The sequence below is a fragment of the Rhinolophus ferrumequinum genome, chromosome 23 (genome assembly GCF_004115265.2).
Source record: "Rhinolophus ferrumequinum isolate MPI-CBG mRhiFer1 chromosome 23, mRhiFer1_v1.p, whole genome shotgun sequence".
NCBI classification, from domain to species: Eukaryota; Metazoa; Chordata; class Mammalia; order Chiroptera; family Rhinolophidae; genus Rhinolophus; species Rhinolophus ferrumequinum.
Window position 1 is genome coordinate 3,936,822 of NC_046306.1, and position 27,779 is coordinate 3,964,600.

General features: G+C 44.4%; 1 protein-coding gene across 2 annotated transcripts in view; it reads left to right on the forward strand.

Annotated features, from left to right (window-relative positions):
• LOC117016146 (serine/threonine-protein phosphatase 4 regulatory subunit 1) overlaps positions 1–27,779 on the forward strand; it is a 70,626-nt gene that overhangs the window by 25,542 nt on the left and 17,305 nt on the right. The window contains exons 4-9 of one of the 2 annotated variants that reach the window (XM_033095259.1): positions 5,663–5,769; positions 7,028–7,170; positions 15,998–16,144; positions 24,503–24,610; positions 25,417–25,482; positions 27,407–27,565. In XM_033095259.1, coding sequence (XP_032951150.1) covers positions 5,663–5,769; positions 7,028–7,170; positions 15,998–16,144; positions 24,503–24,610; positions 25,417–25,482; positions 27,407–27,565 — 730 coding nt within the window. The remainder of the gene's footprint in view (positions 1–5,662; positions 5,770–7,027; positions 7,171–15,997; positions 16,145–24,502; positions 24,611–25,416; positions 25,483–27,406; positions 27,566–27,779) is intronic. The other variant, XM_033095260.1, reaches the window with a different exon arrangement.

The following is a 27,779-nucleotide window of genomic DNA, read 5'->3' on the forward strand; positions in this document are numbered from 1 at the left end:
GTACTATTAAGTACTTAAGTATTATATTAGCTGCATCTTCAAGTTCTGATATGTCATATTTTCATTACCTTTCAGTATAAAGTATTTTTAATGTCCATAATAATTTTTCCTTTGACCAGTGAGTTATTTAGAATTGTTTTGTTTAACTTCCAAATATTCGAGGATTTTCCAGGTATCTTTCTGTTACTTGATTCTTAGTTTAAGTCTTTTTTTTTTTCAGAGAATGTACTTTGTATTATTTTTTCTTTCTAAATTTGTTTTATGGTTCAGAATCTGCTCTAACTTGGTGAACATTCCGTGTGCACTTGAAAAGAATGTGAATCCCAATGTTTTGGAGTAGAGTGTTTTATATCACTTAGAACAAGTTGGTTGAAAACGTTGTTCAGGGCCTCTGTATTCTGAGTCATGTTCTGTCAGTTAACTGAGAAGAATGTTGGAATCTGCAACTATGATTGTGGATATATCTCTTTTTAGTTCTAATAGTTTTTATTTTGTGTATTTGGAAGCCCTGTTCTTGGGCGCGTACATGTTTAGTATTGTTCTGTTTTCCCGAATAAATTGACTTCTTCATCACTGACTAATGTCTCCTTTATCCCTAGAAATACTCCTTTTTCTGATGCCTGCTGTGTTTGATAGGGATACACACACTCCAGCTTGCGTTAGTGTTTGTGTGGTATATTTCTGTCCATTTCTTTTTTTAACCTATCTATGTCTTATATTTTAAATGTGGTTATTGTAGAAGGCATATAGTTGGGTCTTACTCTTTTTTTAAAAGTCTAAGTTAACCATTTCTGCCTTTTAATTTGAATGTTTGTATCATTTACCTGTGATGTTACTCCTGGTATGCCTTGGTTTAAATCTATCATCTTGCTATTTGTTTTCTATTTGCCTCAACTCTCCTTGCTATTTTCCATTTTTCCTGCCTTTTTAAGAAAAACTAATTTAAAAAATATAATTCCAGTTTACCTCCACTATTGGCTTATCAGTCATACCTCTTTTAAAAATTATCACTGGGTGTTCTAGGGTTATAGTACACGTGTTTAACTTATCACAATGTATGTTCAGATAAAATGATACCACTTTGCAGACAGTGCGAGACCCAGAGCCGTGCACTCTTATTTCCTCTCCCCATTTTCTTTTCTGCTAGTGTTTTCCTACATTTTGCTTGTACACATGTTACCAACTCTATAATACCTTGTTCCTACATTTGCTTTAGGTAGTCAGCTATCTTTCAAAACAATTAAAATGAGAAACATGTTTTCTGTCATTATTTTTACCACTTCTGTGGTTTTCATTTCTTTTTGTAAAATGCCCATTTCCATCAGGTATCCTTTTACCTCAAGAACTTTCTTTAACAATTCTTGTTAGTACAAGGCTGCTCTCAATGAATGCTCACAGCTTTTGTTTGTCTGAAAAAGTCTTTATTTCACTTTCCTTTTTTTGTTTGTTCTAAATAAGACTGTATTTTTGTGAGCAGTTTTAGGGTTCCAGAAAAATTGGGCAGGAAGTACAGAGTTCCCGTATTCCTGAACCGTCCCGGCATGTCTGACTCTTGCAGTAGAACTTCAGCCTATTGATCACACTTATTTTAAAGTCCTTGTCTGATTGGTCCGACATGTGGGCCCAGTGTCCTCACCCCTCCTCGTCTCTGCCTGGCCCTGGCTCATTCTCACACTCAGCTCCCGGCTTGCTCCTCCCTGGTTCTTCTGTCTGAAGAATCTTGTCACAGTTCAGCGTCATTGATGTCCTTGCCTGTTTATGGGCCCGGTCTGGGAGTACGTTCAAGGCAGGGCTTGGAACTTGCACATCTCTATACCCCAAGCTTCTTGCCCTGAGTCGAGAACTAGTTGAGCTACACTCATGATTGTAACTGCGTGTTTGGGTGAGGGAGAGAAGGGACAAAGACGGGAAGGGTTACTTCCATGGTTACATTTCCAGGAAACTATGCAAAGCTGAGCCATCCTCTTTCTTTATATTTTAGAAAATCCACAAAAAGAATACCTGCTTGTTGAAACGTTTAGCAAGTTTAGGTGTTAGATAGTGAGAGTCCCCCTACAATCTTTGGTAATGACTACGAGCAATTCAGTGCACATATCCTTCCAGACTTGACCCCTAAATGTATGCATATAAGTGTGCTATGTGTACATGTATTGCACACATATACATAAACATAATTTGTGTTGAGAAACGGGCTCATACTATATGTAAAATTCTTCACCTTGTTTATTCCTGTAATGTATCGTGGGCATCTTTCTAAGTCAGTGCATGTCTACAGGTACCTTTAGAAACGGTTGGATAGCACGCCGGTGTATAGATCATGATTCATTGAAGCCTCCCTCTTTGGATAGACATCTTGATGGCAATTCTTGGCTTATGTGGTAATACATACAAAGGCTGACACACCAAGTCCTGTGCTAGGAGCTTCCCATGTGAGCTCACTTACTCTTCAGAACCCTTTTCCGAGGCACGTGTGCTCGTCCTCTCCTTGTTCATCTCGTTCGCATAGCCACATGGGAACGACTGAGGCCGATGCTGGTCCAGTCTGACCTCTCCAGGTCACACAACATAAAGGAGCGGGGTTTCCAAAGTGTTGGTGCCAACGCACCGATGTGAGGCTGCAACTCTCTCCCGTCTGCACTCACTGCGGTGGATTTGTCCCTGCTTTAGGGCCCTCACTTTCCTTAGGAGGGCAGGTCCCTTGTGACCTCTTGAGGCTGGAGGCAGATCTGTCTATCTGTTCTATAGCCCTGTTAGGAGATTGGGGACCTTATTTGCTTGATTTCCCAGGGGAGGCTGACATGGAGGTGGGCCAGTGAAATGTCATCAGGGACTTTATGGAGTCTGTTTCGACTTTCCCAAACCCCCTTGCTGCCAGATCGCGACCTTTCATCCCAGGGGTGGTGTAAGTCTCTCTATGAACAGGCCTGAGTTGATGGATTCCTTCCTGTAGTATTCTGGGCCAAAAGACTGCCCCTTTGAATTCCACATTGCTAGTCTTCCTTTCCTGAAAACCCACTTGGGTTTTTGACTTCCGCTAATTCTCCAGGTGCATGGCCAGAAATGACATGTATTGTTCCCAGACCGTCAGGCTCTCAGGGGAGCAGACAGACGCAGGCAGGGGCTCAGAGGAAACTTTCTGGAGTGCCACTCCCTGTTCTTGCACATCGAGGCCTCCAGGCCACCACAAGCCACTGCTGATCGCACTGAATTTTTCCCTCCTCAATGTCTTTGTTTAAAATAGCTTTATCGATGGACAGCGTAGTGGTTAGACATCTAATACACCTTATGGAGTGGTCCCCCCATTAGTCTGGTACCCACCTGGCACCGTACGTAGTTATTACAGTAGTGTTCACTATACTCCCTAGGCCGTACTTGACCTCCCCGTGACTATTTCATAACTACCAATTGTAGTTCTTACTCCCTTCACCTTTTTCACCCAGTATCCACCCCTTCCCATCTGGCAACCATCAGTTCTCTGTATCTATGAGTCTGTTGCTGTTTTGTTTGTTCATTTATTTTGTTCTTTAGATTCCACACATAAGTGAAATCATATGGTATTTGTCTTTCCCTGTCTGACTTATTTCACTTAGCATCATTCCCTCTAGGTCCGTTCATGGTGTTGCAAATGGTAAGATTTCATTCTTTTTTATGGCTGAGTAATACTCCGTTGTATATCTGTACCACCTCTTTATCCATTCATCCATTCATGGATACCCAGGCTGCCTCCATATCTTGGCTATTGTGTAATAAATAATGCTGCAACGAACATAGGGATGCATATATCTATGCTGTACACCTGAAACTAATATCAAATAATATTGAATGTGAAAAAAAACACAGCTTTATTGAGGCACATTTTTCATGCATGAAATTCAGCCACTCACAGCCTCCAGTAAGGTGAGTTTGGGTAAATGTATCTGTCACACAAACCATGCCCGGAATTGAGTTGGAACGTCCCCATCACCCCCTCGTTTCCCTGCTTGCCCCTTTGCTGTCAGCATCCCCCCTCACCACCGCTGGCCCACGCAACCACTGATCTGTTTTTTGTGGGTTTTTTTTAAAGATTTTATTGGGGAAGGGGAACAGGACTTTTTATTGGGGAACAGTGTGTACTTCCAGGACTTTTTTCCACGTCAAGTTGTTGTCCTTTCAGTCTTAGTTGTGGAGGGCGCAGCTCAGCTCCAGGTCCAGTTGCCATTGCTAGTTGCAGGGGGCGCAGCCCACCATCCCTTGCGGGAGTCGAACCGGCAACCTTGTGGTTGAGAGGACGCAATCCAACCAACTGAGCCATCCGGGAGCTCAGCGGCAGCTCAGCTCAAGGTGCTGTGTTCAATCTTAGTTGCAGGGGGCAGAGCCCACCATCCCTTGCGGGACTTGAGGAATTGAACCGGCAACCTTGTGGTTAAGAGCCTACTGGCCCATGTGGGAATCGAACCGGCAGCCTTCGGAGTTAGGAGCATGGAGCTCCAACCGCCTGAGCCACCAGGCCAGCCCCCTGATCTGTTTTTTGATGCTCAAGTTTTGCCTTTTTTAGAATCTCATGTAAATGAAATCACGTGATATTTAGTCTTTTCTGTTTGGCTGCTTTTACAAGCAAAGTGCATTTGAAATGTGTGCCCGTTGCTGCCAGGACCTGGTGTGTTCGTTTTCATTGCTGAGTCGAATGCCATTGTGAGGATATCCTGTGTTTTGCGTCCACGGGCAAACACTGGGATTGGCTTCATTTTGTGGGTATTGGAAGAATGCTGATAGGAACATTTGGGTACCAATTTTGTGTGTACATCCTTTTTCATGTCATTTGGGTAGATACCCAAGGGGGAATTGTTGGGTTTAGTGATAAGTGTATACTTAACATTTTGAGAAACTGTCAAATTGCTTTCCATATCACCTGTGCAGTGTGGATTCCCACTGATCATGTCTGTGCATTCCTGTTGCTTTATATTTTTGCCAGCACTAGGTACTCTTTTTATAATCTTTCTTCTAATGGGTTTAGTGTTACCTCCTTGTGGCTTAAAAAAACAAAACAAAACAACTCTGTGTTTTGTTTTGTCTTTAAACTTTATTTTGAAATAATTTTAGATTTACAGAAGAGCTGCAAAGATAGTAGAGTCAGTCCATTCCCTTGTAGCTTTTGCCCAGCTTCCTCTAATGTGGTGGCTCTCAGCTGGGGTGATTTTGCCCCCAGGGGACATTTGCAGTGTCTGGGACAATTTCGGTTGCCACCTCATGGGGCGGGGGCGGGCAGGGGATGCTGCTGGCACCGAGTGGGCAGAGGCCATTTGAGATTGACATGGCCCTGGCTGCCTCTGGGGCCTTTCCTTCTGTGTTCATGGTCACTTAATTCCCTGCCACTGGCATGTACCTCTCCTGCACGTCTGTCTAGGCCTGGAAATCAGTTAGAAAAGGAGAAATGGTTTTCCCTTATCCCAAGCAGACAATGTCGACCTCCTGTGACCTCCAGCCTGGAGGATACAGTCCTGTGCCTGTAGGATGTCGACCCCCATTGCAGTGGTCGCTTTTGGCCATTCCTGGACGCTCGCTCCTCCCTCTGGATGGAGGTCGCTGACTTTCCTTTCTCCCTGCTTGTACGACCTGCTTGTAGCCCTTACCTGGCAGTCCATGTTGCCCATGTAACTGTGTGGGTCATTTCTTGTCTCTACAGTCAGATTATCGCCAGAGGGCTACTTGATATCTTCCGGGACTTCGGTAATGATGAAGAAGACTTCTTAACAGTCATGGCGATCGTGGTCAGATTGTCAGAAGATGCAGGTTTGTACAAGGAGTGTACACCTTTACTTGTTATTTGTGCGTTTCCTATAACCAATGATAGCCAATATAAAAAATTATTCATCAACACATTTTATGCATACATTTTATAAATGGGCTTTGTCATGAAGAGCGGGTGTCTTGTTTGGCGTTAAATGATCCTTATTTTTAGGGGATTAGAATGACGAATGGTGATGAATGCTCTTTGCTCTGGCAGTTACTCCTTTTGTTTTCCATGAGTTTTGCCAGAGTACTGGTTGCTAAGAAATACCAAATCGAAAGGAGTCCTTTGCATTAGAACAATCCCAGTCATTGGTTTCCCTCACCTGTGATCTTTGTAGACTGAGCTTGATTTTTCTTTTCTCTTTCTACCTCTCCATGATTGCTCTCCTGGAAGAAAAACAGTGCTGCAGGGCAGACACTAAGCTGCTACCCCCTCCCCCCAAATAAAATGAGTAAGATGAGTGAGTAGTGGGGTTGCCAGTACCGACAGCAGCTCTGCACCCCCGACCCCTCCCCCCGCATTTATAATGACTGGTGAACAGCCTCAGAAAGTTTCAGAAATCTTAGGCTTGCTTTAGAGTTTGAGGATTTTAACTGAAAATAGAAAAAAATAAGTCTTCCATATAGCTCCCCTATTAGCTTAAAATATTCATAAGAATATGACACAACACTTTTAAAAAGTCCCAAGTGGATGTTTTGAGTCCTTAAATGGATTCTCTTTATAAATGAGTCACCATTTACAGTGCTGAAGCAATTATATATTTGTGTTAAATTTAATGCGGTCTATTGGCCCTAGAGCCGCTCTTTTGTTTAATGCTTTGCCTTAGAAATCATTGGGATGCGTGCATTGCGGGGGAGTGCATTTATGAAAGAATTACTTATAATGTATACATTCTGGCTGGAATTTAAATAAGCACAACCCATAGGTCTGGCGTGTCTGCCATTAGTTGTAATGGCTTTTGGACTCTGGCCCAGCACGCAGGCTTCTCGCTCCCTCCTCGGTTTATATATGGCTTGTTATAATAGAGTCGTCATTCTCTCTTCTTTTTATGTTTTTAAATTGCTGTGTAGCTTATTAGCTTTTTAAGCCTGTCTGTAGCATAAATACTCTAAATGGGAAATGATTTTTAAACTGTATTTGTCTAATTTTTTTTGATGAAGTATTTTAGTAAGAAAAGCTAGAAACTATCAGTATGTACTATATAAGACGCGTGGCTTATTCTTGTATAATTTTTTTCTCTGCTTCTTATCGCTGCAGAGCCCACAGTGCGGACTGAGCTGATGGAGCAGATTCCTCCTATCGCCATTTTTCTACAGGAAAACAGATCAGATTGCCCGGTGGTGCTCTCCGACTATCTCATCCCCATCGTGGTGAGGTACCTCACAGATCCAAACAATCAGGTGTGAAACACTCACCTTGCAGACCTCTGGAGCACATTCTCTGTAGTTTTATTTCACTGCTCTTCGTAATTCAGAAAACAGCTTAGATTTCGGTGATTCAGGAACCGAAGGTCGATTGGTGCCCCGTGCCCCCAATCCCGTAGGAAGAGAGACAGCGCTCATTCTTATTATCAGGGGCCAGTTCTGTTTTTTTCTTCAGCTTTTTATTATGGAAATTTTCATACACACTCAGCAGTAGAGAGAATATTCAAATGAATACCCGTGTACTCTTCCCCCAGCTTCAGCTATCTATCGTTTGACCAGTCTTCTTTTCATTTCTTTTACCGACATAAATCCACCCGAGGTAAAAGCATTTCCCAGACACCATCTCATTTCAGCTGTGAATCCTTTAGTATTGTACTCTAAGAAATATAGACACTTTAAAAACATAATGACAGTACCATTATCACAAGTGTAAGAATGAGCAGTAGTTCCTTAGTATCATCTAATATCTAATCATTGTTCAAATTTTCCCAGTTTTCTCATAAGTGTCTTTCTTCTCAGATGGTCTCTCCCAGTCAGAAGACACACAAGGTCCACACATTGCATTTGGCTGACGGGTCTTTAAATCCCTTCATTTCTGAAGTTCTCCCTCCTTTTCCCCACTGCTATTTATTTGTTGAGGAAATGAGCTCGTTAGTCCTGTTGGGTTTCCTGCATTTGGGACCCGGCTCATGTGTCCCCATAGTGTCGTCTGAGATGGTCCTCCATTCTCAGTATGTCCTACAAACCGGAAGTGAAGTTAGTCTTTGTCGCACTCCGGTTTGTTGGGTAGTACGGTGACAGGATGTTGGAGGTGCTGTGCTATTGCGTTTTCCTGCTGCATCAGATCAGGAAGCAGAAAGCGGTGTGGTCACGGAATCCAGGTTTGGTCAGTCTCGTCTGTGCGTTACGGCGTTTCCCATCAACCGAGTAGCAGCCATGGCGGTCACTGCCTAGATCCCAGCTTTCGTTAGAGACTGCAAAACCACGATGCTCTCATTCCGTCATTCCTTCTTCATTTCAGAGCTGGGATTCTTCTGTGAAGAACTTCCCCTCAGCTGTGGGTAACCCTGAAAATCCGTTTGTCGAGGGAAGACAGGAGAAATGCTTTTTTCACCCCCTTTGTTTACCAGTTTCTAGAATAATTAGTTGGTGTCTTAACAATCTATAGAGGTTACTATAGAGCTTTTTAAAATGTGTTTATTTTGAGTATTAGTATGAACTTGTGAATTTTACACCAGTTAGATGTTTTCATCCTTGGTAATCATTCTTTTTGACGATCAAAGTATCCGAGCTCTGACCAGTGGGAAGCCTTCAAGTGGGCTCCTGAATCCTGACGTGACCCAGGAGACTTTGATGGCTCGCTGCTGCCTGGCACTGGCCATGTCTCCAAGGAGTCCTGGCTCCTATGAGAGAGAGATGATAACAGCAATTCAGAGGGTGGGTCCTGGGGGTGCTCATTGCTGCGAGATTAGTCGTTGCTTCTAGTGACAGAGCAATTGATTTTCTCAAAAAAATAAAAATTCCTCATGAGTGTATACGGGTATTTCCAACTCAAATTTGGGGTTATAGGGCTTTTACTTATTTGATTATATGTATGTATTTTTACTCAGTACAAATGTTGCTGCTTAGCGGCGTTAACGCCTGCGCGCGCGTATGTGTGTGTTCAGAATAAAAATGCCAGTGTTATTACTAACAACATGGCAGAATTACTGGACAGAATTTAAGATTCCTTTGCAGTTCTTTCTGGTTTTAGGCCCCCTCCCCCTAGAGATGCATAGTCACCACATGACCGCGTGTTCGAGTCACTTGCATTAACCTTGTCTTTGTGGATAAGCTGACAACTTAATATGCAGTTAGGCTCATTTGTTTTCGTTTACTTCTTATTTTTAGGAATTACTTTAGCTTTTACATTTTGATTTCATTTAGACTTATAATTATTTAAACTGTTTTTACATGATTTCACAGGCAAACTGTAAAATAGTACATTCAGAGAAATCTGACTTCCTTCCCCATCCGATCCTGTCTCTCCCTCTCCCTCCCATACAGGTTTTTTAGGGGTGCCTAAGACACCACTTTTATTAAGTTTTGGTTTATTCTTACCTTTAGAAAAATACTCACACATGCAAATAACTGAGCACACATGCGTATGTCCTCATTCCTTTCCCAGATGCAAGGTGGCTACTATGCCTGATGGCGTGTCCCTCGCTTTCCCCACTGCCTCGGGTGTCGTGGAGATCGGTCCATAGCAAGCTAAGGAAAGCTGCCACGTTCCTTTTTCCCGGCAGTGTAGTACTCCACCGGGCACATGTAGACTAGACGTTTGGGTTATCTCGACTTCTTTTTGCTGCTTTAAAACTGTTGCAACAAATAGCCCTGCATCGTTTCTACCTGTGTCAGTTTCTTTGGGGGTGGATTTCCACAAAGGCTAACCACATTTGTAACTTTTTATAGTATGCCAAGTTTTTATCACTGTTAGTTTCAAGAACTTCTGCAATTTTAAGGTTTATATTTCTACCTTGATCCAAGAATTTTTAAAAGAGCAAATGCTCACCTTTGAGTGTTAAAGCAGTGTGACAGGATTAAATGTAGTTTTCAAATGAGGAAAAAGTCATCCTGTTTCCACTCTCCTAGTATTTTGATTACTTTTCCGTTTTCTTCTCTAGGTGCTTACATTTCCCCCACGTTGGTCTAATCAGAATGTGATGCCGTTTCTTCCCTTCGTTCCTTTATTCAGACAGGTTAGAGTGCGTGTTGTGAGCCAAGCATGGGGCTTCGTGCTGCAGATAAAGAGATGATAGGACAGATTTTCTACCCCAGAAAGCTCATCCACGTGTCACAGACACTGTCCATCTTCATAATCTTCACATTCCTAATTGTGTTGAACCTTTTTATAGCATGGCTGCAGCGGGCATCATGAAGGATGCCGTTTTATTCTTCTGTGGGCTTTACTCGTTCCTCTGGATACATTCTTGAAAATGAGATTATCCTGGGTCGGGGTTTGACACTCCTTGACCTTTGTCATATATCATCACCATATATTCGATTCTAGGAGGGTAGGGGCCGCACTGTGGCTCGAGCGTGGTGCCTGACGCAGTCTGTTTGCTGAAGAGTTGTATCGGGGGCCAAGAGCAGGCCTCCTGACGGGCAGCCTCGCTGCTTCTGCCCTGTAACAGCCACCCACCACCCGCACTTGTGGTCACTCTTTCTCCTCTGTTATCTCCAGAGCTGCCTTTCCTGTGAAGTCCCAAAGGTGGACTCCCACTCTGTCACCACGCTTGCCCTCCTTTCTCCTCTCCCACCGCCCTGAGCCTTCGTGCCCTGGAGGCCTCTGGCTCCGTCTCCACTGTCCTCCTGCCTTTACTTGCTGTTCTGCCTCAGCTGCTCCCTCTCTCCTCCCACCCTTTCAGGCCTGTGCCCACCATTACCCCATTTTTTTGTCCTTTTGGTAGAGCTCTGGCCACCTGTCTGCCCACCAACCCCCAGTCTGCCTGCTTCCTCCACTCTGGTTGCTGAGCTGGGGGGGAGGGTCCCGTCCTGCACTAATTGGTGCCACTGCAAACTGATGGGTTCCAGTCACAGCTGGACCTGCAGCGTGCTTGGAAATCCTTTCCTTGTCCCTCATCAGCAGCTTTTCACATTATCCTTGGCAGTTCTTTCAGACCTTTGCCACTGTCATCAAGCCTCTGCACCTCGCCCTGCCTGGCACCAAACAGGTGACCTTGCCTTTCACTTTGCAGGGAAAATAGAAGCTTTCCATCTTCTCCCTGTCTCGGTGAATGGAACCACCATCTGCATTACTCAGTCCCCCAGATCCACAGCCTGGGGACCATCGAAATCCTCCTCTGACTTCCTACCTTCAGTGAGACCCATGCCACGTCTCCTTTCTTTCTGTAATAAATACATGACCCCTCAAGTACACGCTCTCTTCTCCATCCCGGTCATCTTTAAACAGAAATACGATGAAGTCACATCTTACTGAACATTCTTCAAGCTCTTTAATGCCCTCAGGCACAGCCCAGACTTCTTTGTGGGCTGTCCCCCTCCTGCCATTGATGCCACAGGTATCCTGCCCAGTCCCTTTCATTTGCTGATGCCGACCTCCTTGCTCCTTCCGGATGCCCCGCCCCCTGACTCCCATCAGTCTCCACCTCCCTGTAACAGAAGCCCACGTTGCGGGTCACTGGTAGTGCCTGAAGGTCCCTGTTGAGTTACGATTCTTACTTGGGCAAAGGCACACACGTTTTCGCACATGGGAGTGAGCGTGCCAGGCCCCACCTGCATCTCAGTCCAGCCTGTCCCTCTGTTCATTGTCAAGTACTTTTCATGGCCACTGAACATGCAGTGACTCATATCAGGTATGAAATGCGCAACGTTGGGCACGATACTAACATTATTCCTTTGGCTGCTGCTGCTGCCGACAGCTGCCATTTCTGGCGCCCTCACTGTGTGACATACCATGCGCCAGGATCAGTGAGGTAAGGACATGCTTGTCACTTCGTCCTTGTCTTAGAGGTGTGGAACCTGAGGTGCAGAGAAGTGTGGTGGTGTGTGCTGGGGAGCAGCCGAGCTGGAGAAGGAGCGCGGGATGTTGGGCCCGGTCTCACAAGGCCCGTCTGGTGTGTGTTTTAGGGTTGTCCAGGTGCTACTGGATGTTGTAAATGGTAGTTTCTCTCCCATTCTAGACTCGGAGCCCCTAACTGTAGGGACTGGTCTTACTTTACTTATCTCTGTGACCTAGCGTGGAGTCTGGTATCTGGTAGATTTTTAGTAACGATATGTAGAATGGATTCATGTGTAAAAGCTCCACATTTCAGTTGTGGTGAGCTCTGTGTCTCAGGCGTGGCCGTCCTATCCCCCTTTTAGGGCAGATGTCTTCATTTCCCTCTTTGGTGCCATCTTCTCGTCTCATAGCTTGCTTGTTTTTCCAATCTCTGCCATTGGCTTTTCTCTTCAGATTATAATTGTGCCTAAGTCTCCCTCGTCTTTCCATGCCCTGGCCTTGACCCTGAGTGCACCCCACTCTTTTCCCTTCTGCCAAGCTTCCCGAAAGCGGCGCCTCGCAGGCTCTACCCCTCACGGGGCTCCCACTTGGGCGGCTGCTCACTGCTGCTGCTGAGGCCCCCGAAAGGTTGAGAGCGATCTTGCCACGGACTCAACTAGTCTCATCGTGAAATCCAGTGTTTTGGTTTTTTCAGAAATAGTCTCAGTGTCTAAAATATCATGAACTATTTTAATCACCCAAGAGAATTGTGTAATAAACACCCATATACCTACTGCTCTTATTCCACAAATGTAAACGTTGTGTAATTTTATTTCCAACCTTTTGATTTGGAGGTTACAGATACAGCTAGAGCTGCTCTGTGCCCCTCCTCCATCCCGTTTTTCTCCCGTCCTGCCCCTTCCGTAGGAAGCTTGGTGTATCCTGCCCCACCCAGAGTTCTGTAGTCACCACTGTGTCAGTGGCCCTGAATAAGATGGTGACTTGTTTGGGTGCTTTAAAGCCTCACTTAAATGACATCAGACTGTACTTTCCATTCTGCTGCTTGCTTTCCTTCCCCTGTTTTTCCGCTCTGTCCACACTAATCCAGAGAGCTCTTGGTCATTCATTTGAACTGTTTTATGGTGTTGCTTTTATATTTTTCCCACAATTGATTTATCCAGTGACTTCTCTTTTCCCTTGGCTTGATCTATTTGCATTGTTTGTCACTCTTAGCTACTTTGGGGTTTTGAAGACCCCTTTCTTGGATGCCCACCTGGCATTTTGTGGAGCCCTACCCGCCAGTGGGATGGACAGGTCACCAGGACACGCTCGCTGCTCCCTGGGGCGCATCAGCAGGCACCTCTGCCCTGGTGTCGTCCTCACACTTCCCTCTCTTGGCTGCTAAGACTGTGATGTCTGTGACCAGCACCCATTGGTCATACTGTGCCCCAGACCGCTGTCCAACCCCCCTGTCTGTTAGGTCATTCGTTCCACAGCCACCCTGCAAGACAGGTACCATTCCCATCCACGTTCACAGAGGCAGAAGCCGAGGTTCCAAGGGGCTAAGTCCCTTGCCCAGGATGGCCCAGCTAATAACTGCAGGACGCAGATTGGGGCGCAGCGTTCAGACCACTTCCGTGCCACCTGTTGGGCTCTCAAGTGTCCTCCCTGCCTCCTCCTTCTTGCTTCTCCCGCAGTCTCTGTCCCCTGCCCTGGTCCTCACCTGCCTTTCAGGGTGTCGTCGCCTTTTTCTCACAGTGCCAGGGTTGCCTTGGGGGGGCTCATCTACTTCCATGGGCCGGGGAGACCCACCTGTATGTGGACACCAGGCTGCTGTCCCTCACCCACGTCCCTGGAGTGCGTGAGTCCCTCCCTCTCCCAGCCCCCGGATGGCTCTCCCTGGAGATCCATTGCACCACACACAGCTCACAACTCCACACCCAAACCTTTCTCTTCACCCTCCGTCCTACTTCTCCATCCATTTTCTCCATTTTGGTTACTGGTGGCCTGAGGCAAGGACCCGAGTCATCTTTGATTTTCTGTGATCATCTTCAGTGATTTGCTCAGCTCTCTTCGGCAATGTCTGTCAAACCCACCCTCCTTTCTGTCCCCCACCCCACCAAATTCATGCCTGAGTCTGAGCCAGAGGCATCTCTGCTCGGGAGCCCCTCGCCTGTTCTCTCAGCCTTCACAACCACTCGAGGTTTCTAAACTGTCATGCTCACTGAAGCTGAATCTGATCTTGTCACTCCTCTGCCAACCGTTGGGGTCCCCCATGGTCCCAAAGGTCTTCGTGGGATACTGAGACCTTTCGTACCCTGCCTTCAGCTGGCCCTTCAGCCTCCCGCTCTGCCACCCCACGCGGGCCACCTCGCTCCTTTCATCAGGACATTCATGCATCAGCAGAGTTCTTCTCTCTTGTACCTCTGAACACGCTGTCCTCTCCCCTGCCCTTGCTTGTCTGGTGTTTCAGTGTCCTGGGCTGGCCGGAACGAAGTACCACAGACTGGGTAGCTTCAAACAACAGAAATTTATTCTCTGGAGACCGGAAGTCCAAAACCAAGCTGTCCCACGGGTTGCGCTCGCTTTGCGGTCTCCAGAGGAGAATCTGTTCCTTGCCTCTTGCAGCTTCTGGGAGCTGCAGCTTCCTCGGCTTCTGGTCACATCCATCCAGTCTCTGCCTCCACCTTTACATGGCCGTCTTCTGTCTTCTGCCTTCTCCTTGTGCCTTTCTCTTGTAAGGACACTTGGGATAGCATTTAGGACCCTCCCTGATAATTCTGGGCATCTCGAGATCCTGAACTTAGCCACATCTGCAAAGAACCTTTCAAAAGTCACATTCAGAGCTTCCAGGGATTTAATGTGGGCATAACTTTTGCGGGCCACCCTTCACTCTCAGCAGGCTTCTAACTGCCTCTGACGTCTGACTTCTCGTCTGCTCAGGGGTCCCCTCACCCTGCTGCCTGGAGCGTCCTGCCAGCTGCTCTCTGGCATCCTGAGGCATCACCTGGAATGAGTCACGTAGTGAGGTGGCCGGCAGGTCTGGCTCGTCTGCTCTGTGGGCCTCATGTTCTGTTCCTGGCATGTGCCAGACACTCAATAAGTGTTTGACACCTCAGAGTTAGTGGGGGCTTTGGCTGCTTCCCGCTTAACACCCAGGCCTGTCACCCAGGCCTGCGATATTGCCTTTCCTCTCTCACCGCCCCACCAGGATTGTGGCAATAGCTCCCTTGCTGATCTTTCTGCCCTCAGTCTTTGATCGTCTCCGATTTCCTCAGTCCCCCACCTTCCATCACACCAGTGCTGGAATGATCTTTCTAAAATATGGTTTTCATCCTGTCTCCTGTTCAGAAGCTTTCATGTTGGACTGCCTCCGGGGTTTCAGGCTCCCAGACTAGCTCTCTTCTATAACGGGCTCTTGCTGCTCTTCTGTGACCCTCTCTACACACTTCTGGTCCCCTTGCTGTTTTCCTGCTTTACCATCGCTGCGATGAGCTGCATATTTTGTGACTTGCTGTATAATTTGGGATTTTCCGTGCTTTCATTTCCCCCAGAATGTTCTCTCTTCAGCGTCCTAGGATCCCTGTAGGTTCTCGTGCGTGCTCGCCCCGGGCGGACTGCGGAGAACAAACAGCCCCCCACCTTCCTCTGCACTGAGGAGTCCATGCTGTCTGTGTCCCGCCACGTAGCGCTCTTCCCTGGGCCCTGCGCTGTGGCCTCCGTCACAGCAGACAGAATTCATGCCCCGGGCATGGTGTGCTGGGGTTTTACAAAATGGGGGCAGGACGGTGCTGTGTGTTCCTGTGCCTTTGCTACGGAGGGGAACGTGCACTCCATGTATCAGCATGCTTCCTGAGGGTGCACTGAAGGACGAAGGACAAGTCACCGTGGTACCCACCCTCCACGTTCACTCTCTGCAACGGGAAAGACAGGCGGCAATGTGTAGTCATGGAGAAAAAGTGTGTATGCATGTGTGTGTGTGCGTGCGTGTGTGCATGTGCGTGTGTGTGTGTGTGTGTGTGTGTGTGTGCAGAGATGTGGGGCACGAGTTGTAAAAGCAGAGTGCCGAGCACTGTTAGGGCACAGATGGGGCCTGACTTGATAGGGCTCAAGGGGCAGGGACATTGGCCCGAGCGCAGAGCAGTGGCAGCGGGAACGTGTATTCTAAGGCCTGGGGAAGGAGGGGTGACCGTGACCGAAGGGCTGCAGCCCTGTGTGGTTCACGCCACGGGGAGGGAGGCGTTCGGCTAGGGATTTTGGCCTTGACCCTAAGAGCTCTTTGGTGTGTTCTGTGTTTAACCTTTTTCCTTCTTCCTCTTCTAGGTTAGAAAATCAAGTCAGGAAGTACTCTTGATTCTTCTGGAACAAGATCTAATTTTCCAGCACGATATTGAAAACAAAGTGTGTCCAATCCTGCTAGCGCTCTCTGCCCCAGACAGTGACAACGAATATAAAGCAGAAGCCGTGAACGTAAGTCTGTCCTGGGACGACAGCCCCACGCCTTGGTGAACTGTCCCGTAACTGGGCGTATGCAGGACTCGAAGGGTCACATGACTTCGATGCTGGCCCATACAACAAGGTAGCTGCTGATTTGGCCCCAGTCACAGAAGTTCACAGTTCAGATCTGAGTATGTTTTAAAAGTGATTGTCCCTACGTCAGCAGTTGTTTTATGAAGGCAAAGCTTGGGCGGAGTTGAGGCAGCTGGTTAGAATTCTGCTGGGCAAGATGCTGAGATTTGTCGGTGGATCATGGCCTTGTTTCCCAAAGTAAGGAACCCAGGAGGTGTGGGAGGCGACCTCAGGCGCTGCTAGGACAACTGAAAGAAAATCTAATAGACGCATGTGTTTTACAGATTTGGACAGACTAAAGTAGGGATGTCAGCAAGTAAGAAAGAGGCACTCTGAAGAACGCAGATGTGGCCAAAACGTTTACAGCAGTTTGGGAAATGCTCTGCTAAAGTATTTTTACTTATATCAGTTAAAGGAATAGTCTAAATACTAAATTTCTTGTGCTTTTAACAGTTAATTTTATGGTATGCTTGGGTTTGTTAGACTCTGGACCCATTTTGAAGCGATTGTACAATCAAGGACTTTCTACTTGGTTCTGGAATCCTTGTTCATAGACTAGTTATGGAGGAGCCAGTGCTGGCTTTTACGTATCGCTCTGAGACCAAGACTCCCCAGCTTGTCCTTTGTGGCTCAGGGGAGGGTCATCCAAGGCCATCGTCTTCTGTAGCTGCTATTCTCATGGGTCTCTACTAACCCTCGTAGGTGGTGCTGGGCAGGTGGTCCTTTCTGTTTGTGTTTTAGAAGTAAACAGCTCCAGGATTATTTCAGCATTTTAGGAAAATGTGTACCTAAGGATATAAAAAATCATAAGCCTTAATTATGAGTACAATGAGATACAGAAGATAGTTGTTTTCTTGGTTGGAAAAGAGTGACGTTACAGAAAGGAATTCTTTTTCGAAGTGTGGAAACATTATACACACACCATGGAGCTAACAATTGTGTTACAGCATCAGAACATTCGGCAATTATTCTTCGTTTATGTAAAAGTTCTCCTCAACTATGAGTTAGAGGTCTGGCTTTTTAAACTAATTTAATATTTTGCATATCCCATGTTTATAAGATGAATCAAGCTGAAGAGTAATTGATTATTAAAATTCAAATTCTCCAGGGTTCTTTTATAAATTCCAAGTGTCTCTGTAAGAAATTAAATTTATTTTGCAAAATGAACCTGGATAATATCATTTAGTTGGGGTGTTTGGCAGTCGAGCAGTGGACTTTGCCAACTAGATCGTCTTTTTTGTTTGAAAGTTGGTTAGGCAAGTTTCCAAGGTTACAACTGACAACCAAATATCTGATCCCTAAAGACTGATAATACCATGAAAAATAATGCTAAAGGCATTTTTGCATGATTTTTATTTTGTTTTGTTTCCAACCACTCCATTCTTGTCAGCAATATTCTTCTTCTTCTTTTTTTTTTTGTGGTGAAAATATTTGGAAAATATAACAAGCCTTCGAAAAGCTATCACCACAAATCACTTGCAGAACAAATTAGTTCACATAAATTGTATTTTTCATTTAAAGTGAGTTGCTGACATCATTCTTCGAATGTATAAGCTTTCAAATGTGGCTGCGGAGAACAAAAGCAGTCTTGAACCCTCCCCAGGCCAAGACGCATCTGGGATTCAGCGTGTTTTTGGAGGAGCCCCACTTCTCTTCCCATGGAGGCCTGACGGAAACAGATCTGGGGTGTCTTGTCTGGCCCATGCCTGCTTTGGCCAGATTCAGAAACTGTTCTGTCTTCCTTCCCTGGAGCCTGAGGCCCAAGGTTTTGGAAGGGACTCTCTTTGGGCACCCAGAGTTGTGGAGCCTGTTGGACACTGTTTTCTTTTTAGCTAGGAGATGACACGTTGAAAACAAAGTGTGTCCAGTCTTTGAACATTTGGGTAGAGAGTAGATTTCATTCTTCAAGGGAAAGAAGGCCGTGGGTGATTCACAGTGCCCCCAAGGAGGGCAGGGCTCCCTGGAGCTGGCCTGTGAGTAACGCCTCCTGCACACTGTGGGCACTGACGTGTGCTTGTGAGGAGCTGAGACGTGAGGGGAGCAGCACATTGGGCTGCTGTCACGCCCTTGTGTTTGGGGCTCTCTTTGCAGCCATATGGTGTTGATGTGGCGTCCACATGTACATAAATATGCATTCTCAGAACAGTGCTCTTCTGAAGGAATTACTTCTCCCTCTGAGGAAACGGCCGGCCTCCGTTCACAAAGTATACTTCTCTGCATTAGACTTGCATTCTCGTCAGAAGTTACAACCAGCTGATTCTGATGCCAGCAACCCCCGTGCGGACACGGGTAGCAACATCAAAGAACCACTGAAACATGTCCTGGGCAGTTTTAAGCGGCTCTGTGCAGAACAAAGCACATCCTGGTTTCTTACATACACACGCATTATGTTTTGTGAAGTCTTTTTAGATGTGCCAGGCAGCGTTAGTGACTCCCTCCTTCCTGCATTCAGGAGGTGTGGTTCATATCTGTCTTCTGCTGTTGAGCAACCGAATTGCGAGCTTCATTTGTTTGTTTGTTTCTCCTTCCAAATGGTGAGCTTCTTAAACACAGGTGTCTTTCCCCCATCAGCACCCAAGCACAGGGCCAGGCCCAGAGCCAGCACTCAATGAATGTTCCCTGTTGATGGCATGGATCGGCAGAAACTAGAGGCGCCGTATCTTGTAATTACATCCAGACGGCATGAACAGGCCACCGGGGACCAATTCCAGCTCCTCCTGCTTGCAGGAGGGCCGTGCGCATTCTGAGATTACAACTAATTGTCAGAAGCCCATTTTTCTCTCCCAACATGTTTTCACATTAAGGCTTCCTCATTTTTTTGTCGTCATTCCTGTTTTTCAGCTCATTTTTTATCTGTGCATTTCTTTAAAAAGAATGTTGGGGTTTCGTGCTATGAAGAATAGTTGGCTCCAAGCAACTTAGTGAAGATCGTCATTCCATACAAGTGGTTCCCAGGGCCACGGGAATACCATTTCTTGTCACTTGGTATGCTGACTTTTAATGGTTCTGGATTTGTTTTATACCGGTGGCAATAAGGTCATGTGGATGTGGCAGATGGCAAGGGGTGGGTGGACATGCTTGGTCCCCTTGCCCGTTACTCTGGACACAGAAGCCTGGCTGCCACTCGGTGCGTCTCTGCCGAGCATCAGATCAGAAGTTATGTCTCCTCTGAGTTTGGATGACACAAGCCTTTTCCTCACTCGTGTGGTGGGGACAGCTCTCCACACTCTCCTGTCTGCTGTGTGCAGACTGCAAGACGAATGAATAGTGGCTGGGCTGCTAAGCCAGGACCTTTTCATGAAGCAGGAAGAGTAGGCTTCAGAGACAGGAAGTCCTCCCCCTTTCTCCCTTCCTTCCTGCCTTCTTCCCTTCCTTCTCCTTTTTCTTGGGAGAGTGGGAATGTTCTTAAAAATTTGGGGGGAGTCATTTTTCATTTTGTTTTAATTTCAAACTTGTACAAAACTTGCAGGAATGAACTCCTGTATACCGTTGCTCCTTAGTTTATATTTAGTGCCATTTGTTTTATCACGTTCTCTCTCTTCACACACGTGCACATGTGCATACACACACGTGAATATATACAGACACATGTATGTGTGTTTTTTGGCACTATTTGAGAGTAAGTGGGAGACATTGTGCCCTTTACTCGTAAATGCTTCAGTGCATTTTTCCTAAACACAAGGAAATTCTCTCTTAAACAACCATAGCACATTGATGAAAATCAGGAAATTTAGCACTGAAGCTATGCCACTGTCCCATCCACAGTTCACGTTCAAATGTTGTCATTTCTCCAGGACCCTGTCCAGGATCACACTTGGCACTGAATTGTCACATTTCTTTGGTCTCCTTTAGTCTGGAACAGATCCTGAGTCTGTCTTTGAATTTTGTAACGCTAACATGTGGGAGGATTACAGGCTAGTTCTTTGGTAGAAAGTCTCCCCGTTTGTGTTTGTCTGATGTTTCCTCATGATTAAGATTCAGGCCCCGCAGGTCTGGCAGGATGTCACAGAAGTGACGTTGTGTTCTCGTGCCACGTCAGGAGGCCCGAGACTTCAGAGCACCCTGGTATTGGTGATATTAACTCTGGTGACTTGGTCCATCGAGGTGACATCTGCCAAGCTTTGCCAATGTACTGCTTTCCACTCTGGAAGTAATAAGGGGGGTTACTTTCAAAATGTGTAAGTGTGCTTTTCATCACACTGGCACCCACTAGGATTAGCGTCTGTTGATGGTTCTAGTTGACATTCTATTCTGAAGAGTGTTCCTTTCTCCATTATTTGCTAACGTTTTGTTGAGGATTTTCCCATCTATATTCAAGAAGACTATTGTAGGCAATTTTCTTTTTCTATTATGTTTTTGTCAAGTTTTAGAATCAGGGTTATTGTGGCCTCAAAAATTGAGTTGGGAAGTATTCCTTGTTTTTCTATTTTCTGAAAGATTTTGTTTAAGATTGATGTTATTTTTCCCTTAAATATTTGTTTGAATTCACCAGTAAAACTTCTGGTTCTAGGGTTTTCTTTGTGAGATGGTTTTTGATAACAAATTCAATTCATACATGGGACTATTGAGATTTGTTATTTCATCTGTGTATTGGGTTAAGTTGTGCATTTTAGAGAATTTATTAATTTCATTAAGTTATTAAATTTATTGGGATAAAGTTGTTGACAGTATTCCTTTTTCCCTTTAATGCCTGTAAGGTTTGTAGTGTTACTCCTTTCATTTATATTGGTAATTTGAGTTTTTTCTCTTAATTCTTTTTTTCTTTCTTGATCAGTCTTGCTAGGGATTTATCAATTTTATTAATATTTTCAAAGAACCAATGTTTGGCTTTGTCAATTTTCTTATTGCTTGTTTTGTTTTCAGTTGGTTTCTACTGTTTATTTCCTTCCTTCTAATTACTTGAGGTCAATTTGCTTGTGTTTTTGTAGCTTCTTAAGGAGGAAACAGTATTTTTAAGTCTACCTTCTTTTCCATTTTAAGCATTTAAAGCTACACATTTAATGTTTAAATCTTTGTGAGGTATTGACCCTTTTATTAAGAAATGACTTTTTAAAAATCTCTCATAGTAGCCTGTATCTTGTAGTCTGCTGTGATACTACGATCCCCTGTCCAGCATTCTTACGCTTAACCGTTTGTCATAGTATACTTGTTTATATTGTTTTACTCTCAACCTTGCATAGTTTACATTTAAAGTATTCCTGTTTTCGTTAGCATATAGTTGGGTCTTGCTTTTATATTCAGTCTGACAGTTTCTGTCTTCTCATTGGAGTGTTTAGTCCATTTATGTTTAATGTAATTATTGATTATATTTGGATTTAATTTTGCAATTTGTTATTTGTTTTCTATTTATCTCATCTGTTTTTGTTCCTTTGTTAATTCTTTTCTGCCTTCTTTTGGGCTAATTGAGTATTTTTGTAGTACTGCATTTTAATTCCTCTACTGAGGATTTTCAAAAAACATCACACCTTGTAATAATGTAGTTCCACTCACCCCCTCTCCTCCTTTTGCTATTGTTTTCATATATATTATGACACATACATTATATTATGAACCTGGTAATATGGTGTTATAATTTTTGATTTAAACAATTGTGTCTTTTGAAGAAATTACAAAAAGAGAAAATACATATATCCTTTTTTACCCACATTTTTACCATTTTTTGGTGCTCTTTCTTCCTTTTCTGGACCTGAGTTTCCATCTGGTATCATTTCCCTTCAGCCTAAAGAACTTCCCCCAGTACATTTTTTTCAGTTTGGTTGGCTGTTGATGAGATCTCTCCATTTTTATCTGGAAATGTCTTTATTTTCCTTCATATTTGAACAATAGTTTTAATGGGTATAGAGTTGTGGGTTGACGGGGTTTTTTTTTTTTATTGTTTTTTCTTACAACACTTTAAAGATATGCTGTTCTCTTCTGGAGAAGTCAGCTGTCATTCAAACTATATTCTTATATATGAAGTATCCTTTTTTCTCTGGCTGCTCAGATTTTTCTCTTTCTCTACATAGATAAAGAGTGAATGTAGAATGAATGCTCATCCTGCTTTGTGTTTATTGAACTCCTTAGATTTGTGTGTTGATACCCTTCACCTAATTTGGGAAGTTTTTGACTATTGTTCCTTCAAGTACTTTTTTCCTGTGCCATTTGCATGTTCTCCTTTCAGTCTGGGGTTTAGATTACACAAAGTTGGGTGCTTGATATTGTCCCACAGATCTTTAAGGTTCTAGGTTTTTTGTTATTGTTGTTTCGTTTTGTTTTTTAAGTCATTTTTCTGCCTGATGTTCAGATTTGATCATTTTTCTTGATCTGTCTTTAAATTTAGTGACTCTTTTTGTCATCTCCAATCTGCTGTTAGGCCATCTATTAATTTTTTTATTTCAGTTATTGTGCTTTTCAGCTCTAGAATCTCCATTTTGACCTTTTTTTCTAGTTTCTAATTCTATGTGATATAGCGATTTTTATATGTTCTTCTTTATACATGTATTTTCCTTTTAATCTTTGAATATATTATAATAGCTCCTTTAAAGTCCTTGTCTGGTAGTTGTGACATTTGGATAATCTTGATGTTGATTTCCATTGACTGCTTTTTAAAAAAATTATGGGTCATTTTTTTTCTGTCAACACATAGGTAGTTATTTTTAAATTGAAAACCAAACATTATAAATGATACTCTGCAGAGACTTTGGATTCTGTTTTACTTCTCTAAAGTGATTTTTAATGTAGCAGGCAGTTATCATGTCTAATTCCAATTCCCAACTGTCTCCTTTGCGGTGAGCAGCCGAACTCTGCTCAGTTTGTTTAGTTTCTGGCTGCTGCTTTTCTGCTGGGTCCTCTGTGAGCTCCCCCCACACATGTTTTAGTTTAGCAGTTAGCCAAAGATCTCCACAAATTGTATACACAGATTTTGGACCATACTTGTAAGTCTATCTCATTGCAGTTCACCTTTTATGAATAGCCTCCCCTCCATTTTCTGCCTTTTGTTTGCTCTCCAGTGGTTGTTTATTATGTTTTTTCAAGATTCTGTAATTGTTATCTGCAAGAGGGGTAAGTCTGATCAAGCTACTCTGTTATGACCAGAAATCTTGATTCCTTTTTATTGTTTCCATTTCTTGGATGAGACTTCCTATCTGTTCGTTCATTATGGCCATACTTTCCTTTTAGTCTGTGCACAAATATTCAATAGCTGTTTTAAAGACCCTTTGAAGTCTGCTAGTTCTAACACCTGTGTCTTCCTCGGATTTGTTTCTACTGATATTTATCTTGAATACAGGTCACATTTTCCTATTTCTTCTCATATCTGTGAATTTTTTATTGTCTACTATATCTTCTTGATGAAACATTATAGAAACTCTGGGTTTTGTTATTTTCCTTGAAGAATGTTTGGCTTTGTTCTGGCAGATTCTGTTTTCCCCTGCAGTAGTCAGCAACTGAAACCACTCAGTTCCTTTTACCTTCAAGCTGTTACATTTCTGTATGAACCTCATCATCTCCTCTGTACATGCATGATTTTGAGATCAGCCAAGGATTAGAATAGGATTTAATCATAGACTTGGGGGCTCTCCCTTTTTTATCTCCCTCATTCCTTCCTTCCCAGGAAGGAATCTCTACCCTCACTTGCCAGCTGCTCTGGCAACCTGTGTCTTAAAGCAGTAATATCGTATGTAAACTTTGCCTGATGTCCAGCTACCCTGCATAGCCATGCAGAATGGAGGGTGCCCCCAGGCAGAAAAGAAATAGCAACCCAGTGTCGTTCCTTTAGTTTGGGTCTGTTCTCCTTTAGTTTCCACCAGCATTTGATCACTCTCCAGTGCCTACAAGTCAGTTTTTATACTTTGTCCAGCTATTACTGTATGTCTCACCTCACTACTATTTGGTTTGGGCCAGATTACTTAACCTTTTTGAATGTTAGTTTCCTCATATGGAAAAATGAGGATAAATAATATGCATGTCGTAGGGTTTGGGGAAGGCAAAATGAGTTAATGCATGTAAATTGTTCATTTGTGCATTGGGTCCATGGTGGGTACCTGGCAAATGATAACCCTTGAGCCTCAGACAAAATCCTTATCTGAGTAAAACTTGAGAAATATTTGGCCTTGTAATGATCATATAACTTGACAAAACTCAAAAGAAAGTGTTCTCTGTTTTTGTTTCTTGGATATCTTGGCAATCTTTTGAATATTAGCTTTTGGAATCTAGTTAGTGATACGTGAGACACATAAGCGTTGGTATGTCAGGTGACCCTACTTTTCTTCTTATTTGCAGATCATCTGCAAACTGGCTTCCATGCTGAGCAAGAACACAGTTGAACGCCTGCTGCTCCCGCGATTCTGTGAATTGTGTGGTGATGGGAAGCTCTTTCAAGTTCGGAAGGTGGGAACATATAGTTTCAAAACTCAAAAAATTCAAAATCGATTCCTGTCAAGTTTTCGGACTTCCTCAGTAGACACAGTCTGGAAGGAAAATGTGGCCAGTGTGAACTGTGTTAGGAAAACCTCTGAACAGTGTTGCCAGTTTTTACTGCAATTAGGGACTGCGTAGGTAGGACCTGGAGATGAGATTGTGTGGGAGTTAACCTGTTGCTCTCAGGCCCGGGGGCGGGTGAGGGGGCCTTGCTGGCTGTGGTTAGGTGCCATTACCCAGACGCCAAGGTCTGTCATTCTCTGGGGTGATTTGCTCCAGAACCCACTTATCTTTTCTGTAGCTCCTGACTCCAGCCCCGCCCCCTTCCCTTTTAGTCGCTTGTCACTTAGTTGTCAAATTCTTCCTTTTGAAGGCCGTGCTGCCCCTTCCTGAACAGCCTCACCTCCCACCTGCTGCATAAGGGGCCATGTCCCTCTGACCTGTCCTCACGGTGTGTCAGCAAGAAGAGAGCTGTCATTTACCATGCAGAAAGCATGAAGGGTCTTTCTTGCTCTATCACTAACCAGATGCATTATGTGCTGAGATCAGTTAGGAGCCAGAAAGTCCTGGAATTGGGTCCTCTGTTGTAAATCTGCTGTTTCCGTGCGTCAGAGGCACCTGGGGGGTGCTGTGTGGGCGCTGGGATTGGGAATGGGATTCTTAGCTGCCTGACGAGAGGAGTGATCGCCCTCAAGGCTCCTGCTTGTTAGTTTTCACCATTTGCGAAGACAAAAAGCAAGCTGAGAATAATGGGTATGCCTTTTGCCTTTTTTAAGGTATGTGCTACAAATTTCGGTGATATTTGCCACGCCGTTGGACAAGAAGCCACAGAGAAGTTTTTGGTATGTGAAGTTTTGCCACTTGTAATTGCTGATGCCCTTGTTGGGGCACTTTTGAAATCAGTTGTAAAGTTTTGTGTTCACGAGTCTGTTGCTTTGGAATGGCAGCTCAATTTCGCATTCATCACTTTCAAATTTCTTGGCTTCTGAAGCTAATGTTTCTCATAAACATGAGGCAGCTGGTCTGTGGAACGGAGCAGAAGCCACCCAGTCCTCCTTCCTGGGGACTTTTGCTGTTGCTTCCCCACTGCTCACTTTCCCCCAGTCTCTTCTGTCTAAGCCACTCTCTCTAACCCTTCTCAACTGCTTTTTCTAGAACCCTGTCCTGCCACCTCACTCCTGGGCTTCAAAACCGATGGGATTGTTCCCTGGTTTCCAGGGTAACACCCAGACCCTATGGGCCGTTCGGGTCCCTTCAGAAGTAGCCTTCCTGCCTCACCTCCAGTCACCTTCCTCAAGCCTGAGCCTTCACTGCCCTGGCCTGAGCGGGTCTGCCCTTTGGCCATGTATCTGAATGATGGGGCGGGCAGGAGGGGGCAGGGTCCAGGAGCCTGCATTTATGGTACATTTCCTCGAGATTCAGAGGCATAGCAGGGAGGGCACCACCTCCTCGCCAGCAGGTGACTCTTAGCTCCCTTGAGGCTCTCTGCTCCCTCACCTCCACGCCTCTGCTCACGACTGCCCCTCCCTCCAGTGTCGACCCTACTCACATGTCAGACCCAGCTTGTCTAGACTCAACATACCCACCGTGTCAGCGCACATTCGGTTCTTCCTTTTTAGCACGCCCACGACAGTTGTTCAGAGTGCTTGGATGTCCCTTATCACACCTTATTCTTTTCTGGCTGATGTGGGCTTTTCGTGCCATTATGTTCACCTTACCTGCCCGTTACCTGGCACCTACAGAATGATGCTCACAGTCCATGCCTGCAGCTTTCATTTGACGGGATGTACTACCTAAGTGGTTGGAACTTAACCTCAGAAAGTACAATCGTTAAATTGATTTTTAAATTTAAGTTCAGAAGCTCATTTTATTTTATTTCAAGTATAAGCCATGTCAACATAGTTCTAACCCCAAAATAATTTTTGGTGGACTGTCGCTTTTAATATACAGTCAGTGTTATCTTCCACTTAATGTATATGAATGAAGAACAGCAGTGGCCAACATACTAATCTTTCTGTAGCTGGATATACCCATGGTCACATATTCCCATTTGTGGGGCATTTTGGCTGATTATTTTACATTAGGATATTAAAAACAAGGCCTTATGTTTAAAGGATACATTTTAAAAGAGGATATAGCCATGACCTTTATACAGATATGAAATGAAGATGTGTGAACGATTTTATTTAACTCATTTATTAATGAGGGAACCAGTAAGATAAGATAGTCGGTTTAACGGAGAGATCTGAGTATCACATTTATGGTCAGACCAAGGAATCCTGAAGTGAGCTTACAAACAGGTTCAAAGCTGGTGGTATCCAGGGTGGTAATGTTTGCATTTCTGTGGACAGGAATTATTTGCATTACTGTCAGTTTTGAACAGTTTACCTTCTATCACTAAAATACCCTATTCAGAGACCATGACCTGGGTGGGTGAGCTCACAGGGATATCCACTAAATTTTAAACTCATTCACAATATTTTTCTATAATCACAGCAACAAGTTCCAGTCATTCTGCCTTTTGGGTGTTTTCCTCTGTTATCTTGTTCAATTTAACGAAGTCATTTACTAGAATTAAGGTAAAGGAAATGTTGCTTTATTCTACTTGTCATAATTTCTATTTGTTTCAAATGATTCCTTTTAGGTTAGTGTATATTTCTCTTTTCTTTGTCATTTATGGGTACGCCTTAACTACATCATTGAACAGGCTCTGCCCTTCCTCAGGGTAAGCAGATGTGAGTAGCACGATTTTATTTGCTTTGGTAGATCCCAAAGTTTTTTGAGCTTTGCTCGGATAACGTCTGGGGGATGCGAAAAGCCTGTGCAGAGTGCTTCATGGCGGTGTCGTACAACACGTCCCCCGAGGTCCGCAGAAGCACGCTCTCCCCGCTCTTCATCAGACTGGTCAGCGATCCCTGTCGGTGGGTAAGTGCAGGCAGCCCGGCCCCACGAGTCACGCCCTGCGTGGGCTCCTGAGCTTGGGCCTCGGTTTTGTCTTTTCAGTAAGACAGTGGCACACACCTTAACGTTTGTAGTGAGAATAGCATAGAAATGGGAATTGAGAAGGAGAAAAGCATAACTGAATTTTTACATTTTCTGTTACCATCATACACATGCCAGGAATGATCCGTGAGGTCTG